The 19,070-nt window shown below is 46.6% G+C and overlaps 1 protein-coding gene across 1 annotated transcript; it reads left to right on the top strand.

Moving 5' to 3' along the window:
* Positions 1 to 4,894: 4,894 nt before the first annotated feature.
* LOC147956767 (uncharacterized) lies at positions 4,895 to 6,069 on the top strand. The gene has a single exon (XM_087533037.1). It carries the CDS (start codon positions 5,298 to 5,300, stop codon positions 6,021 to 6,023), a length of 726 nt encoding a protein of 241 aa, XP_087389163.1. The 5' UTR covers positions 4,895 to 5,297; the 3' UTR covers positions 6,024 to 6,069.
* Positions 6,070 to 19,070: the final 13,001 nt, after the last annotated feature.

Consider the following 19,070-nt stretch of genomic DNA (forward strand, 5'->3'; position numbering starts at 1 on the left):
ATGGTTGTGGCGCGAAGTACTCTTATGCACCTACGTCACTCGGCTCGCGCGCAACCCCACCCCGTTATGTTATGTTATGGAAGAATTTAGCTTCTTGCTGGGCTGGTTATTCAGAGCCAGCAACTGGCTGCCGGATTTCGTCCCGTCCGTAGCGCTTCGGAAGTCACTCTGGCGTGGCGCTGCTGGATACTTCTGATCAATAGGAATAGGAGGGAAAAAAGCTTATGATGAGCATCTATTGGAGTCGATCATTTCCAAGATCTAATTCTAGTTTCTTATTATGTAGTGGAAACGCCTCACAATCTTCAGTTTTACGCTTACGCTTAAGGGAAGAAATGTTCTTGGTGGATGCAGGCCCTGGTACCCCCAAAATTTGTATGCAAGATGAGCTTACAGGACTGCCAATCAAGCGAGCCACCAGGTTTGAGAATAAGGTGGGATCCAAGAATGTAGTGGCTGGTGAATCACTGATCAAAAAGCGGATTTTTGAGAGATTCTTCATCGATCTAGTGGCCGGTGAATCACTGATCAAAGAGCGAGCAGCCGCCAGGTTTAATGATTTTGTGGGATCCCTGGATGTAGCGGCTGGCGAACCGCTTCTTCTTCCACAAAGATTCAGACAAAACCGAGCTTGGATAGAACTGAAGAAGATTTGGCGAACGAAGAAAAAGGTAAAAGGGTTTATTATAAAAAATCAAAGGAGGTTATTCAGTAGCCATCGCGGGTTTCATTACTTTTCTTCCATTCAAAAAAGCTCTTCTAAAAAAAAGGATAGCGAATGATCGATTCACCATTGATAGCATTAACCCTAAAAGGAGGGATATTGTGATAATAGCGGCAGATCAAACAAGAACTTGATGAAAAGATAGAAAAAAATTATGAAAAATCCGAAGCCCACCTTAATCCATTTTGTTGAGGATCTTGCACTTATTCTGGCCCTATATTTACATAGCCAAGAAAGGCTCTGGCGATCATGCGTGACTGGCGGAGCGCCTATCGCCCTGGCACGGCACTCTAAAATGCATGTTGGGTTGGGCCAGCAAGAAGACTTCGACTAGGGAGACGAAGAATGGAATTGAAGAAGGCAGCATAGTCTAAGATAACAGAATGGAACACCAACCAACAAGTAAGTGGTGGATTTGGATGGAGTCTCGCAGAAGAAGAGTACGCGCGCTAGCGCGCCCCAAGACGTCAGTCCTTTTCTGCTTGCTGGCCAAGGTCAGTTTACTGAATCCCCCTTCCAAACACCAACCCAATCTCCATTCCTTGATGAGAAATGAGCAAGACCATATGTTTCTCAAAAATATAGCCCCTATATAAACCTAGCCCTTACTACCCGAACTTCTTACCTTCAAATAGGACTAACTGCCCGAACCCGCTTGCTTATCTTCTACGATCTAATTAAGTTAAGTAGTGGTTATTTTTTTTAAGTGACTAGAACTTCTATCAACTACTATTCTAGCACCCAGCTGTGCCATGTGTTTATTCTATTCTATTCTATTCTTCAGGTATTCCTTTGAATAGCTCATCTTTTCAGGTAAGACAATTTGAAGATCTTCTTAGTCAGCCTATCTGTATTCTTATCCTCTAGTGCAGATCCAATCAGATTTTACAAAGCCAAGGCCTGACATCCATTGTGGGGATCATCTTTTATCGGGAGACATGGCCTGGTGGTTTCTGATCGAGATTCCTAATCAATAGGGCGAAGAGCTCTTCGCATGATCTGGTCCTACCTTTTGTCTACGCTATTTTTTTGTCCCTTCTCAGCTTCTGTCCTTACTCCGGATAAATTGGAACACATTGATTCCGTTCGTTCCTGCCCTTCGCTTCAGGCCATAGTGCTTCTGAATTATTTCTATACCGCTTTGATGATGCAGCCTCTGACTCTCGTGGGTAAACTCCTACTTGATTAGTTAGGACTTCTCTGTCTCAACTCGTGGACCTATCTATCTTCTTCTTTTTAAGAGATAGGGGTTTGCTATTCTCACGGATTGCTCATATTTATTTACCCCATTGAATAGTTTTTGCCTTGTTTCAGCCCTTCCTTCATCTGAACCTTCCAAGTACTAATCTATCTTTATGGGGAAGACCCTTCATCTGACCTCCGGGCTACCCTGTCAATTGTAAAAAGTAGTTGAGTCGTGTCTCGCAGGAGCAAAAAGAGTGAAATGAGGACGTAAGCCCCCTAGGTCTTCCTCTTCCTTCTAAACTAATTGCTTTCGCTTGACTCTTCCAGTAAAAAAGTATACTGAGTGGTTGAAGGAAAGCGAAAAGGAATGGCTTTTTCATGTACCAGATCCGGTGAGCCAGACATCAAGCAAAAATGGACATACAATCAAAGAGTAAGGAGCAGTTATTTGCAATGACGGGTGGATTGGTCAGAGCTGCAAGGAGAGACTCGGTTATGGCGCGATAAAGAGCTTGCTTCAATGCTCGGATTCAGGTAGAAAGTAAGAGCAGTAGCATATTCATAGGAGAGCTTTGTACTTGAAATTAGTAGTCCCGGTAGTTGGAAAAAAGCTCTGAATACAGATTCAAAGCATCAAGATAGGTAGTCCTATCATTAGTTGGCCAGTCATAGCAATTTAAGTAGAAAGCTTGCTTCGGGATCAGATCATTCAACTAAAGCTGTCAGGCCGGGTAGGCTTTGAGGAACATTGGGGGTTCCTTATGTTGTGACTGAGCAGATATGTCTATTGTGCCCGGCAAAAACAGATTTGCAAGGAGTTTGCCAAAGGCTTTCTCATTCGGAAAAAAACAATTTCAAGTATATTTCCCTTCTCCATTCTCTGCTCGGATGATTGCCGCTTGTGTGAATTTCATTGCTGTGGGTCCCGTGTGTGCTCGAATAAGATTGTTTTAGGATTCTATTTAGTTGAATTTCTTGACTCCGCGGTGCTGGTTATCGAGTTTATGGCGCCGCCGACCATCCAAAAAGTCAAAGATGGCGTCGGCATTTACTTATTATGCTCTCTTCTAATAGTGGTCCCTTGGTATTCAGGTTGTAAAATCCTGATAGGAAAGTCGACTGTTATACCTTGTTTTTGTAATGGCCTATCTTCTTTAAAAAGCCGAAAGATAAGGATTTCGCAAAACTTTTGCGTTCCTTTTTCTTTGAAAAGAAAACCTTACCATTTTTGGGCCGCTGTTACCATTTCCATTTCCGGAACCTAAACCTAACTAATACTTAGTTGTTTCCATTTCCTCATCTGGTGATAGATCCTCATCTTCTTCTGGCTCAAATCCCTTTTTCATATCCAGGGCAGGCTTTAGGTACGCTTTAGTTTGAAATCATTAAAGATATGCTCGACCTCGTTTATGTCCATGGTATCATCGTACGTACCTTCTACTATCAACCAGATGAGATAGGGCTTTGAAAGGTCAGAGTCAGTCTCCTCTTTTTCTTTTAGGTCGTTTAGCAGTTCCCCAACCAGCTTTCTCCCCGAGAAAGCCTTCCTGAGATTCAAAGAAAAAGGTTTGAAGGTTGATCTCTGGGATCAGTGATAGTTCGGAACCAGCAAAGGGAGGCTGAAAAGCCGTAGTGCTAACGCACGCCCTGTAGTTTTGAAGCTAAAAAGACAGCAGCGAGCTCCGCGTCGAAAAGCGAAGCGAGCCGCGCTAGCGCGCTACTCTTCCTTTATGAGCGAGACTCTATCCAGATCTACTGATCTAAGAACTCCGCGAGCGAACTGAGCGAGCCATGAGGCGCCTACCGGCAAGGCTTGGAAAAGCCTTAAGTTTAGGCTCCCTTCCTTCACTGAACTGATTCACCCGGGTCCAAACCTGCTGAGCTAGCTAATTTTTCCTTTACGAGATCTCGGCTCTTCGGAATGATTGGAGAGAGCCCCGCCTCCTCTTGGTTGGTGCCGGGCCCGAGAGTGATGGGACTACTTCCTTAAAGAGCCTTTCATTCGGGCCGGCAGGAGGGGCCCTGATCTATCAATTGAGGGAGCAAAAAACAGGCTTTGCTCCCCCTTTTTTAAATGAAGAAAGAAAGAAGGGTCGAAGTTTAGACCGCTCACAGTAGTTCTACCCATAGAAAAGATCATGAAAGAGGCGATCAGAATGGTACCCGAATCCATTTACGATCCTGAGTTTCCAGACACATCGCACTTCCGCTCGGGTCGAGGCTGCCACTCGGCCCTCAGACGGATCAAAGAAGAGTGGGGAACCTCTCGCTGGTTTTTGGAATTCGACATCAGGAAGTGTTTTCACACCATCGACCGACATCGATTCATCTCAATCTTGAAGGAAGAGATCGACGATTCCAAGTTCTTTTACCCCACTCAGAAAAAGTTTTCCGCCGGACGACTCGTAGGGGGTGAGAAGGGCCCTGACTCCATCCCAAACAGTGTACTACTATCGGCCCTACCAGGCAATATCTACCTACACAAGCTCGATCAGGAGATAGGGAGGATCCGGCAAAAGCACGAAATTCCTCTTGTAGTGAAAATAAGATCGGTTCTATTAAGAATAGGTCGTCATATTGATGACCAAGAAAAGTATGGAAAAGAAGCAAGCTTCAACGCTCCCCAAGACAACAGAGCTCTCATAGTGGGGAGGGTAAAGAGCATCCAACGCAAAGCGACCTTTCATTCCCTTGTTTCGTCGTGGCACACCCCCCCACAAGCACCCCCAGGTGAAGGGGAGACCAGAAAACGCCTTTCGTTTTCCCCCCTTCAGCGGCCCTAGCCGCCTTCCTTAACAAGCCCTCGAGCCTCCTTTGCGCCGCCTTCCTCATAGAAGCCGCTGGGTTGACCCCGAAGGCCGAATTCAATGGTAGAGAAGGCTTTAATAAGAATTTGGCCATGAGAGACCTTCTTAAGTATTGCAAAAGAAGGGGCCTGCTGATAGAGCTAGGCGGGGAGGCGATACTAGTTATCAGGTCAAAGAGAGGCCTGGCCCGTAAGCTGGCCCCCTTTAAAAGCCATTCCTTATTAATAAGGATTTGTTACGCGCGATATGCCGACGACTTACTACTGGGAATCGTGGGTGCCGTATTTCTTCTCATAGAAATACAAAAACGTATCACCCACTTCCTACAATCCGGTCTGAACCTTTGGGTAGGCTCCGCAGGATCAACAACCATAGCTGCACGGAGTACGGTAGAATTCCCCGGTACGGTCATTCGGGAAGTCCCCCCGAGGACGACTCCCATACAATTCTTGCGAGAGCTGGAGAAGCGTCTACGGGTAAAGCACCGTATCCATATAACTGCCTGCCACCTACGCTCCGCCATCCATTCCAAGTTTAGGGACCTAGGTTATAGTATCCCTATCAAAGAGCTGACGAAGGGGATGAGCGGAAGAGGTCGTCTACTGGACGCGGTTCAACTAGCGGAGACTCTTGGAAAAGATGGACTAAAAAGTCCCCAAGTTAGCGTATTATGGGGGACCGTCAAGCACATCCGGCAAAGATCGAGGGGGATCTCGTTGTTGCATAGCTCAGGTCAGAGCAAGGTGCCATCAGGCGTTCAACAGGCAGTCTCACGATCGGGCATGAGTGTCCTGAAGAAGAAATTGTATACTCCCTTTGGTCGGAAGGCGGCGGGGGAAGGAAGGGGACACTGGGCGGGATCTTTCAGCAGCGAATTCCCCATACAGATAGAGGCGCCTATCAAAAAGATACTCCGAAGGCTTCGGGATCGAGGTCTCATTAGCCGAAGAAGACCCAGGCCAATCCACGTGGCCTCTTTGACCAACGTCAGCGACAGAGACATAGTAAATTGGTCCGCGGGCATCGCGATAAGTCCTCTGTCCTACTACAGGTGCTGCGACAACCTTTACCAAGTCCGAACGATTGTCAACTACCAGATCCGCTGGTCCGCTATATTCACCCTAGCCCACAAGCACAAATCTTCGGCGCGGAATATAATCCTAAAGTACCCCAAAGACTCAAATATAGTCAATCAAGAAGGTGGTAAGACCCTTGCTGAGTTCCCAAACAGCATAGAGCTTGGGAAGCTCGGACTCGGTCAAGATCCGAACAACGACGGAGCACTCAACTACATGTTTAATAAGTAGTTGTCTTTTTCTATTTGGATTTTAGCGAACATGCGTTTACATGAGATTAGTTGAGTAGGCTTGCCTTATCTCCTATAAGATAGCTAGTTGTGGGGCTTTCGAAAAAAAAAAGGCTGAAGGCTTCGCTATCGCTCATGGCTTGTATTGTAGTCGTAGTCTTGTAGTCAAGACGAATCCATGTAACACGTTTTTTTTCCTTTCTGAGAGGCACGGCCGTGACTCTAGAGTCAGGGTTCGAACTGTGGACCTTCCGGTCAATACTCGCTACGTCAACCACCGTGCTACGTCCACATTATATGCTCAATAAAAACTTCTTCCCGCTTTTCATCTGACGTCTTTTTCCTTTTATCATTTTTTTATTCAGAATGCTTTTATTCGTTTTTTTATTCCTTTCTTTCTTGATGCTGATTGAATGAACTTTTCTTAAACCATTGAACTTTTTCCAAATTGAAAGAACATTTTCGAAACCGAATGAACTTTTTTTCAAATTCAATGAACTTTTTTCAAATCCGATAAACTTTTTTTCTAATCGATGAACTTTTTTCAAATCCGATAAACTTTTTTTCTAATCGATGAACTTTTTTCAAATCCGATAAACTTTTTTTCTAATCGATGAACTTTTTCTCCAATTCGATGAACTTTTTCTCAAATTCGGTGAACTTTTTTCAGATTCGATGAACTTTTTTCAAATTCGGTGAAATTTTTCAGATTCGATGAACTTTTTCTCAAACTAGATGAACTTTTTTCAAATTCGGTGAACTTTTTTCAGATTTGATGAACTTTTTTTAAAATTGATCAAATTTTCTGAAATCGATGAACTTTTTCCAAAAATTGATGAAGTTTTGTTAAAGAGATGAACTTTTTTTAAAGAGATGGTCAATGTGGTCAACTAAGCTGATCAACGACGGAACAAAGTGTTTGATCGAGCGCCACTGTTGATCGAAGGAACAAACAGGCGAGCGAGCGGGGCGTGACCTCACGCTGTTGGGCCGGCCCACCCGAGCGTGCGCGTGAGCGCTGCTTTCGCTAGGCGGCGCAACGAGCGCTGAGGAGGAGCTCTCCTCTTTCCCATGCGTTTGCGAAGAACAAACCCGACCGCATCGCATGACTTGCGACATGGCCCAAAAAACAAATGGAAAACGGCCCTCCTAATCTCTCTACGGAGTAGGAAAAAGGCCTGACGGGGCCGACAACGCGACGCAGACAAGCGCGACACAGCCGAGATCTCCATCGAGCGAATTTTACAACAAATAAATCGGATGGTGGAAGATTTGGATGTGACATGACTAGTTCTCATCGAAGAGGATTGGCAAATCCATAACTGAATTTATACGTCCTATGGTATATATAAATTAACCCAAATATACATGGACGATTCGTTCGCGCTGGCATTGCTCCAGATCCGACCCTCGCTCAATATTGGAGTCGTAAATTAATTAGAATCTACGGCTACTATATAGATTGCCGTGTGGGACTGGGACATGCAACACACCTATCAAGTAGTAGTACTGGAATCTACAGCTATCATATTAGTACAATGCCGTGGGATGCATGCAACACAGCCATCCGCAGATCGGTATGCACGAATGACTTGACCGTAACTCTCATCCAATACTCTCCATCAAGCATTCATGGCAGGTTCTGCAGACTTCCATGGCCCAGCGGTTAACCGCACCGCTGGAGCTGGCCGTAACTCATACGGTCTAGACTTGTGCAAAACTGATTATTATTCTATTCTTTGACATGTAGATTCGGTTAACATTGTTAAACATTGTAATTGTAGTCTGTTAGCCAGGGCGTGGTGTGTGTGCGCTGTAATCTGTTAGGTTAGGTTAGGTTGTTGAGATATGATCCTATAGTTAGCTTGGAGATCAATCCACACCTAACCTAAACCCTAACCCCTATAAGCCGCCGGCCCTTGGCCCTTTATTAACACGCAACGCGCCCCTGCATCGTGCAAGCGCTTCCAGCTATTTTCACATGGTATACAGAGCCTAGTTCTTCCATCTCATCTAGGTTATGTCTTCTTCCTCCTCCTCCGCCATGGCCATGCCTTCGCTCGCTTCGCTCGGCCACACCATCACGGAGAAGCTGACACGCGACAACTTCCTGGTGTGGAAGGTCCAAGTCCTCCCGCACGGCAGGGCCGCGGCGATGATGGGTTACCTTGATGGCTCGATCAAGGAACCCGCTGCCGTCATCGTCACCGAGAAGGAAACCAAAGGGAAGAAAGAGACCGTTGAGATACCCAATCCAGAGCATGCGATCTGGGTTACTCAAGACCAACAGGTGCTTACTTTTCTGCTTGCATCGTTGTCTCGCGAAGTGCTAATGCAGGTGTCCAATCACACCACGGCCGCGGGCGTCTGGCAAGCTCTGGTGGAAAGCTTTTCCGCACAGTCCAGGGCGCGCCAGATCCAGCTCCGTTCGGCCATCGGCAACGCCCGCAAGGGTGATCTCTCTGCTTCCGCCTACTTCACGAAGATGAAGGGACTGGCGGACGAACTCGCTGCTGCAGGAAAGCCCTTGGACGAGGACGACGTCGTCTCGCACATCCTCGAGGGACTCATGCACGAGCCCGACTACAACGGGTTCGTCACCTCCATCTCCACGCGCGCTGCCACCGATCGACCGATCGGTCTCAGCGAACTTTTTTCGCTCCTTCTGTCTGCGGAGGCCCGGATCGCTGCCCAACACGCTGCCTACACCGCTCATCACTCCGCCAACCTAGCTGCAAAGGGTGGTCGGGGCGGTTATGGCGGCGGACGCGGCAGTCAGGGCGGCGGACGCGGTGGTTACGGCGGCGGCAACTACTCCGACAACTCAGGGCACGGTGGCGGAGGTGGTGCGCCGCGTCAACAGGGAGGTGATCGCGCTGACCGCGGTGACCGTGAACACTGCCAAATCTGCAAGGAAGAGGGCCACGGTGCGTGGCGCTGCAAGAAACGGTTCGACAAAGGCTTCAACAACAATGTCCGCAACCCCGCCGGCAGCGGCGGTGGTGGTGGACGCGGCAATGGTGGGCGTGGTGGCGGCGGCGGGGGCGGCAACCCTCGCGCTGCCAATTCTGCTCACTCCTATGGCGTGGATACTAACTGGTATCTGGATACTGGTGCCACGGACCATGTCACAGGTGAACTGGAGAAGCTAGCTGTCCGCGATCGCTACACTGGCACCGACCAAATCCACACGGCTAGTGGTCAAGGTATGGATATAGAGCATATTGGTCATTCAGTACTGTCTACTCCTTCAGGTTCCTTGCACTTGAACAATATTCTCCATGCCCCTAGTGCCGATCAAAGCCTTCTTTCTGCCTATAATCTTATGCGTGATAATGATGTCTTTATTGAACTTCACCCGGAATTCTTTCTTGTTAAGGATCAGGCTACCCGGAGAACAATTCTGCAAAACAAGAGTAGATGGGGTTTATTCCCCGTGACCGGACGGCAAAGTGCCCCTCAACGTCAAGTCCTTGCTGCTGTCAAGCCATCCACCTCACGGTGGCACAAGCGCCTAGGGCATCCTGCTTTTCCAGTAGTCCAAAAGATTCTCCGTGACTTCAACCTTCCTGTCTCCAATAAACAAGATCATCTCCTGGTGTGTGATGCATGTCAGATGGCCAAGAGCCATCAGCTACCGTATTCTCATTCAACTAGTGAGTCTACAGCTCCTTTAGAGCTTGTTTTTTCAGATGTTTGGGGTCCTGGACCCGTCTCTGTAGGCAGACAGAAATACTATGTCAGTTTTATCGATGATTTCAGCAAGTTTAGCTGGATATATTTGCTCAAAAATAAATCTGATGTCTTTGAGAAATTTCATCTCTTTCAAACTCATGTTGAACGTCTCTTTGATCGCAAGATTATTGCGATGCAAACCGATTGGGGTGGGGAGTACCAACGGTTGAACTCTTTTTTTGAACGGATTGGCATCACACACCATGTCTTTTGCCTACATGCTCATCAACAGAATGGCTCCGCAGAGCGAAAACATAGACACATAGTAGAAGTTGGTCTCTCTCTACTTGCTCACGCCTTCATGCCGCTCAAATTTTGGGACGAAGCGTTCCTCACGGCAGTTTATCTCATTAATCGCATACCCAGTAGAGTTATCAAGAATCAATCTCCACTGGAAAAATTATCCGGCACTAAACCCAACTATTCTTTTCTCCGCATCTTTGGTTGTGCTGTGTGGCCCAATTTGCGTCCTTTCAATAAACATAAACTCGAGTTTCGGTCCAAGCAATGTGCTTTCTTAGGGTACAGTACCCTTCACAAGGGGTATAAGTGCCTCGATATTGCTTCCGGCCGTGTCTATGTTGTTGGGGAACGTAGCAGAAATTCAAAATATTCCTACGTGTCACCAAGATCTATCTATGGAGAGACTAGCAACGAGGGGAAGGAGAGTGCATCTACATACCCTTGTAGATCGCTAAGCGGAAGCGTTCAAGAGAACGGGGTTGATGGAGTCGTACTCGTCGTGATCCAAATCACCGATGATCCTAGCGCCGAACGGACGGCACCTCCGCGTTCAACACACGTACGGAGCAGCGACGTCTCCTCCTTCTTGATCCAGCAAGGGGGAAGGAGAGGTTGATGGAGATCCAGCAGCACGACGGCGTGGTGGTGGAAGTAGCGGGATTCCAACAGGGCTTCGCCAAGCGGTGTGGGAGGGGGGAGATGTGTCACGGGAGGGAGAGGGAGGCGCCAGGGCTTAGGTGTTGCTGCCCTCCCTTCCCCCACTATATATAGGGCCAACAGAGAGGGGGGGGGCGCAGCCTTGGCCCTTCCTCCAAGGAAGGGTGCGGCCAAGGGAGGAGTCCCTCCTCCCCAAGGCACCTCGGAGGTGCCTTCCCCCTTTAGGACTCTTCCTTTCCCTCTTCTCTTGGCGCATGGGCCTCTTGGGGCTGGTGCCCTTGGCCCATATAGGCCAAGGCGCACCCCCTACAGCCCATGTGGCCCCCGGGGCAGGTGGCCCCACCCGGTGGACCCCCGGGACCCTTCCGGTGGTCCCGGTACAATACCGGTGACCCCGAAACTTGTCCCGATGGCCGAAATAGCACTTCCTATATATAATTCTTTACCTCCGGACCATTCCGGAACTCCTCGTGACGTCCGGGATCTCATCTGGGACTCCAAACAACTTTCGTGTTCGGGAAGCATGCAGACATGACCGAGACGTTCTCCGGTCAATAACCAACAGCGGGATCTGGATACCCATGTTGGTTCCCACATGTTGCACGATGATTTCATCGGATGAACCACGATGTCGAGGATTCGATCAATCCCGTATACAATTCCCTTTGTCTAGCGGTATTGTACTTGCCCGAGATTCGATCATCGGCATCCAGATACGTTGTTCAATCTCGTTACCGGCAAGTCTCTTTACTCGTTCCGTAACACATCATCTGGTGATCAACTCCTTGATCACATTGTGCACATTATGATGATATCCTACCGAGTGGGCCCAGAGATACCTCTCCATCACACGGAGTGAAAAATCCCAGTCTCGATTCGTGCCAACCCAACAGACACTTTCGGAGATACCCGTAGTGCACCTTTATAGTCACCTAGTTACGTTGTGACGGTTGGCACACCCAAAGTATTCCTACGGTATCCGGGAGTTGCACAATCTCATGGTCTAAGGAAATGATACTTGACATTAGAAAAGCTTTAGCATACGAACTACACGATCTAGTGCTATGCTTAGGATCGGGTCTTGTCCATCACATCATTCTCCTAATGATGTGATCCCGTTATCAACGACATCCAATGTCCATGGTCAGGTAACCGTACCCATCTATTGATCAACGAGCTAGTCAACTAGAGGCTTAATAGGGACATGGTGTTGTCTAAGTATCCACACATGTATCTGAGTTGCCTATCAATACAATTCTAGCATGGATAATAAACGATTATCATGAACAAGGAAATATAATAATAACTTATTTATTATTGCCTCTAGGGCATATTTCCAACAGTCTGCCACTTGCACTAGAGTCAATAATCTAGTTCACATCGATATGTGATTAACACTCAAGGTCACATCCCCATGTGACTAACACCCAAAGAGTTTACTAGAGTCAATAATCTAGTTCACATCACTATGTGATTAGCACTCAATGAGTTCTGGGTTTGATCATGTTGCTTGTGAGAGAGGTTTTAGTCAACGGGTCTGCAACATTCAGATCCGTATGTACTTCGCAAATCTCTATGTCATCTCCTAGATGCAGCTACCACGCTCTATTTGGAGCTATTCCAAATAACTGTTCTACTATACAAATCCAGTTTATTACTCAGAATAATCTGGATTAGTGTCAAAGTTTGCATTGGCGTAACCCTTTACGATGAACTCTTTTACCACCTCCATAATCGAGAAAAGTTCCTTAGTCCACTAGTTACTAAGGATAACTTTGACTGCTGTCCTGTGATCCATTCTTGGATCACTCTTGTACCCCTTGACTGACTCATGGCAAGGCACACTTCAGGTGCGGTACACATCATAGCATACTGTAGAGCCTACGTCTTAAGCATAGGGGACGACCTTCGTCTTAATCAACTCAAAGCATACATTCCAACTCCGAGATGCTTACTCCAGTCCCTAGAAGGATTGCTGGAGCTTTGCATACTTATTAGCATATTTCAGGATTGACAAAACCTTCCGGTTATATCACATACAACCTTTCCTCAAGAAAACATCGAGGAAACAATGTTTTGACATCCTATCTGCAAGATTTCATAAATAATGCAGTAATCGCTAATATAATTCCAACAGACTCTTAGCATCACTACGAGTGAGAAAGTCTCATCGTAGTCAACTCTTTGAACTTGTCGGGAAACTTCTTAACGACAAGTCAAGCTTTCTTAATGGTGACATTTACCATCATTGTCCGTCTTCCTTTAAAATCCATATGTACCTAACAGCCTTACGACCATCAAGTAGTTCTTCCAAAGTCTACACTTTGTTTTCATATATGGATCCTCTCTCGGATTTTATGGCCTCGAGCCATTTATCGGAATCCGGGCCCACCATCGCTTCTCCATAGCTCGTAGGTTCATTGTTGTCTAGCAACATGACTTCCAAGACAAGACTACGTACCACTCTGAAGTAGTACGCATCCTTGTCATCCTACGAGGTTTGGTAGTGACTTGATCTGAAGTTTCATGATCACTATCATAAGCTTCCACTTCAATTGGTGTAGGTGCCACAGGAACAACTCTTTGTGCCCTGCTATACACTAGTTGAAGTAACGGTTCAATAACCTCATCAAGTCTCCACCATCCTCCCACTCAATTCTTTCGAGAGAAACTTTTCCTCCAGAAAGGACCCGATTCTAGAAACAATCCCTTATTGCTTTCGAATCTGAGACAGGAGTTATACCCAACTGTTTTGGGTGTCCTATGAAGATGCATTTATCCGCTTTGGGTTTGAGCTTATCAGCCTGAAAATTTTTCACATAAGCGTCGCAGCCCCAAACTTTTAAGTAATGACAGCTTAGGTTTCTTTAAACCATAGTTCATACGGTGTCATCTCATCGGAATTACGTGGTGCCCCTTTTAAAGTGAATGTGGTTGTCTCTAATGCCTAACCCATAAACTATTGTGGTAATTCGATAAGAGACATCATGGTATGCATCATATCCAATAGGGTGCAGTTATGATGTTCGGACACACCATCACACTATGGTGTTCCAGGCTGTATCAGTTGTGAAACAATTTCCATAATGTCTTAATTCTGTGCCAAACTCGTAATTCAGATATTCATCTCTATGATCATATCATATATACTTTATCCTCTTGTCACGACGATCTTTCAACTTCACCCTGAAATTACTTGAACCTTTCAATAATTCAGACTCGTGATTCATCAAGTAAATATACTCAACATCTACTCAAATCATCTGTGAAGTAAGAACATAACGATATCCACTACACGCCTCAGCACTCATTGGACTGCACACATCAAAATGTATTACTTCCAACAAGTTGCTTTCCAGTTCCATTTTACTGAAACCGAGGCTTTCAGTCATCTTGCCCATGTGGTATGATTTGCATGTCTCAAGTGATTCAAAAAATCAAGTGAGTCCAAACGGTCCATTTGCATGGAGTTTCTTCATGCATAAACACCAATAGACATGGTTCACATGTCTCAAACTTTTCAAAAACGAGTGAGCCCAAAGATCCATCAACATGGAGCTTCTTCATGCGTTTTATACCGATATGACTTAAGTGGCAGTGCCATAAGTAGGTGGTACTATCATTACCATCTTATATCTTTTGGCATGAACATGTGTATCACTACGATCGAGATTCAATAAACCATTCATTTTAGGTGCAAGACCATTGAAGGTATTATCCAAATAAACAGAGTAACCATTATTCTCCTTAAATGAATAACCGTATTGCGATAGACATAATCCAATCACGTCTATGCTCAACGCAAACACCAAATAACAATTATTTAGGTTTAACACCAATCTCGATGGTAGAGGGAGCGTGCGATGCTTGATCATATCAACTCTGGAAACACTTCCAACACATATCGTCAGCTCACCTTTAGCTAGTCTCCGTTTATTCCGTAGCTTTTATTTCGAGTTACTAACACTTAGCAACCAAACCGGTATCTAATACCCTGGTGCTACTAGGAGTACTAGTAAAGTACACATCAACACAATGTATATCCAATATACTTCTATCGACCTTGCCAGCCTTCTAATCTACCAAGTATCTAGGGTAATTCTGCTCCAGTGGCTGTTCCCCTTATTACAGAAGCACTTAGTCTCGGGTTTGGGTTCAACCTTGGGTTTCTTCACTAGAGCAGTAGCTGAATTGCTGTTTCATGAAGTATCCCTTCTTTCCCTTGACCTTCTTGAAACTAGTGGTTTCACCAACCATCAACAATTGATGCTCCTTCTTGATTTCTACTTTGGTGTCAAACATCGCGAATATCTCAAGGATCATCATATATGTCCCTGATATATTATAGTTCATCACGAAGCTCTAGCAGCTTGGTGGTAATGACTTTAGAGAAACATCACTATCTTATCTGGAAGATCAACTCCCACTCGATTCAAACGATTATTTTACTCAGACAATCTAAGCACATGCTCAACAATTGAGCTTTTCTCCCTTAGTTTGTAGGTTAAGAAAATCGTCGGAGGTCTTATACCTCTTGACGTGGGAACGAGCCTGAAATCCTAATTTCAGCCCTCGAAACATCTCATATGTTTTGCGATGTTTCAAAAACGTCTTCGGTGCCTCAACTCTAAACCGTTTAACTGAACTATCATGTAGTTATCAAAATGTGTATGTCAGATGTTCGCAACATCCACAGACGACGTTCGAGGTTCAGCACACTGAGCGGTGCATTAAGCACATAAGCCTTCTAAGAAGCAATGAGGACAATCCTCAGTTTACGGACCTAGTCCGCATAATTGCTACTATCAACTTTCAACTAAATTTTCTCTAGGAACATATCTAAACAGTAGAACTGAAGCGCGAGCTACGACATAATTTGCGAAAACCTTTTGACTATGTTCAGGATAATTAAGTTCATCTTATGAACTCCCACTCAGATAGACATCCCTCCAGTCATCTAAGTGATTACATGATCCGAGTCAACTAGGCCGTGTCCGATCATCACGTGAGACGGACTAGTCAACATCGGTGAACATCTTCATGTTGATCGTATCTTCTATACGACTCATGCTCGACCTTTCGGTCTTCTGTGTTCCGAGGCCATGTCTGTACACATGCTAGGCTCGTCAAGTCAACCTAAGTGTTTCGCGTGTGTAAATCTGTCTTACGCCTGTTGTATGTGAATGTTAGAATCTATCACACCCGATCATCACGTGGTGCTTCGAAACAACGAACTGTCGCAACGGTGCACAGTTAGGGGGAACACTTTCTTGAAATTTTAATGAGGGATCATCTTATTTACTACCGTCATTCTAAGCAAATAAGATGTATAAACATGATAAACATCACATGCAATCAAATAGTGACATGATATGGCCAATATCATATTGCTCCTTTTGATCACCATCTTCGGGGCTCCATGATCATCATCGTCACCGGCATGACACCATGATCTCCATCATCGTGTCTTCATGAAGTTGTCTCGCCAACTATTACTTCTACTACTACAGCTAACGGTTAGCAATAAAGTAAAGTAATTACATGACGTTTATGTTGACACGCAGGTCATAAATAAATTAAGACAACTCCAATGGCTCCTGCCGGTTGTCATACTCATCGACATGCAAGTCGTGATTCCTATTACAAGAACATGATCATCTCATACATCACATATATCATTTATCACATCCTTTGGCCATATCACATCACATGGCATACCCTGCAAAAACAAGTTAGACGTCCTCTAATTGTTGTTTGCATGTTTTACGTGGCTGCTATGGGTTTCTAGCAAGAACGTTTCTTACCTACGCAAAAACCACAACGTGATATGCCAATTGCTATTTACCCTTCATAAGGACCCTGTTCATCGAATCCGATCCGACTAAAGTGGGAGAGACTGGCACCCGCTAGCCACCTTATGCAACTAGTGCATGTCAGTCGGTGGAACCTGTCTCACGTAAGAGTACGTGTAAGGTCGGTCCGTGCCGCTTCATCCCACAATACCGTCGAAACAAGATTGGACTAGTAACGGTAAGCATATTGGACAAAATCAACGCCCACAACTACTTTGTGTTCTACTCGTGCATAGTAACTACGCATAGACCTAACTCATGATGCCACTGTTGGGGAACGTAGCAGAAATTCAAAATTTTCCTACGTGTCACCAAGACCTATCTATGGAGAGACCAGAAACGAGGGGAAGGAGAGTGCATCTACATACCCTTGTAGATCGCTAAGCGGAAGCGTTCAAGAGAATGGGGTTGATGGAGACGTACTCGTCGTGATCCAAATCACCGATGATCCTAGCGCCGAACGGACGGCACCTCCGCGTTCAACACACGTACGGAGCAGCGACGTCTCCTCCTTCTTGATCCAGCAAGGGGGAAGGAGAGGTTGATGGAGATCCAGCAGCACGACGGCGTGGTGGTGGAAGTAGCGGGATTCCAACAGGGCTTCGCCAAGCGGTGTGGGAGGGGGGAGATGTGTCACGGGAGGGAGAGGGAGGCGCCAGGGCTTAGATGTTGCTGCCCTCCCTTCCCCCACTATATATAGGGCCAAGGGAGAGGGGGGCGCAGCCTTGGCCCTTCCTCCAAGGAAGGGTGCGGCCAAGGGAGGAGTCCCTCCTCCCCAAGGCACCTCGGAGGTGCCTTCCCCCTTTAGGACTCTTCCTTTCCCTCTTCTCTTGGCGCATGGGCCTCTTGGGGCTGGTGCCCTTGGCCCATATAGGCCAAGGCGCACCCCCTACAGCCCATGTGGCCCCCGGGGCAGGTGGCCCCACCCGGTGGACCCCCGGGACCCTTCCGGTGGTCCCGGTACAATACTGGTGACCCCAAAACTTGTCCCGATGGCCGAAATAGCACTTCCTATATATAATTCTTTACCTCCGGACCATTCCGGAACTCCTCGTGATGTCCGGGATCTCATCCGGGACTCCGAACAACTTTTGGGTTACCGCATACTAATATCTCTATAACCCTAGCGTCACCGAACTTTAAGTGTGTAGACCCTACGGGTTCGGGAAGCATGCAGACATGACCGAGACGTTCTTCGGTCAATAACCAACAGCGGGATCTGGATACCCATGTTGGTTCCCACATGTTCCATGATGATTTCATCGGATGAACCACGATGTCGAGGATTCGATCAATCCCGTATACAATTCCCTTTGTCTAGCGGTATTGTACTTGCCCGAGATTCGATCGTCGGTATCCCGATACCTTGTTCAATCTCGTTACCGGCAAGTCTCTTTACTCGTTCCGTAACACATCATCTCGTGATCAACTCCTTGATCACATTGTGCGCATTATGATGATGTCCTACCGAGTGGGCCCAGAGATACCTCTCCGTCACACGGAGTGACAAATCCCAGTCTCGATTCGTGCCAACCCAACAGACACTTTCGGAGATACCCGTAGTGCACCTTTATAGTCACCCAATTACGTTGTGACGTTTGGCACACCCAAAGTATTCCTACGGTATCCGGGAGTTGCACAATCTCATGGTCTAAGGAAATGATACTTGACATTAGAAAAGCTTTAGCATACGAACTACACTATCTAGTGCTATGCTTAGGATTGGGTCTTGTCCATCACATCATTCTCCTAATGATGTGATCCCGTTATCAACGACATCCAATGTCCATGGTCAGGAAACCGTAACCATCTATTGATCAACGAGCTAGTCAACTAGAGGCTTACTAGGGACATGGTGTTGTCTATGTATCCGCACATGTATCTGAGTTTCCTATCAATACAATTCTAGCATGGATAATAAACGATTATCATGAACAAGGAAATATAATAATAACTTATTTATTATTGCCTCTAGGGCATATTTCCAACAGTGTTTCCCGTGACGTTGTCTTTGATGAGCAAGTTTTCCCTTTCGCCACACTACACTCCAACGCCGGCGCCCAACTTCGCAAGGAATTACTCCTCTTGCCATCTCACCTCTTACCGTCTCCTAGCTTTGGTCAAGGGGGAGTTGATTTTGCTGCTGATCATATGCCTATGCCTAATGCCAATAACCCAGCTGAAAGTGTGCAGGAAACAGAGCAGGAAAATATTGAAATTTTTGGCGAAAACTCGTATGATTTTATGCAGCCAACAGGAAGCTCCACAGAAGATCCACAGGATCTCTCGGGATCTGTTGCCGCAGCGACCCCAGGCGAATCCACTGCGGGATCAGCGCCCTCTGACGCGGCAGGCGAATCTGCACCGGGATCCGCGCGGTCAGGCAGGCGGCCAGGCGTACCCGGCGGGCGCACCGATGCGCTGTCCCCTGACGGGCCGAACCCCGCGCTGTCTCCCGCGTGGGACGATGCGCATTCTCCTGGCGGGTCGGCTGGACGAGGCCCACGTGGGGGCGGTGGGGCTGGGAGCCCGGAACCCGGTGCGGCGCGGATTCCCTCCCG

This window comes from Triticum urartu, chromosome 7A (assembly GCF_056163025.1).
Source record: "Triticum urartu cultivar PI428250 chromosome 7A, HENAU_Tu73, whole genome shotgun sequence".
NCBI classification, from domain to species: Eukaryota; Viridiplantae; Streptophyta; class Magnoliopsida; order Poales; family Poaceae; genus Triticum; species Triticum urartu.

Coding starts and splice junctions, on each gene's coding strand:
- LOC147956767 (XM_087533037.1), top strand. CDS start 5,298: ATGAGCGGAAGAGGTCGTCTACTGGACGCGGTTCAACTAGCGGAGACT.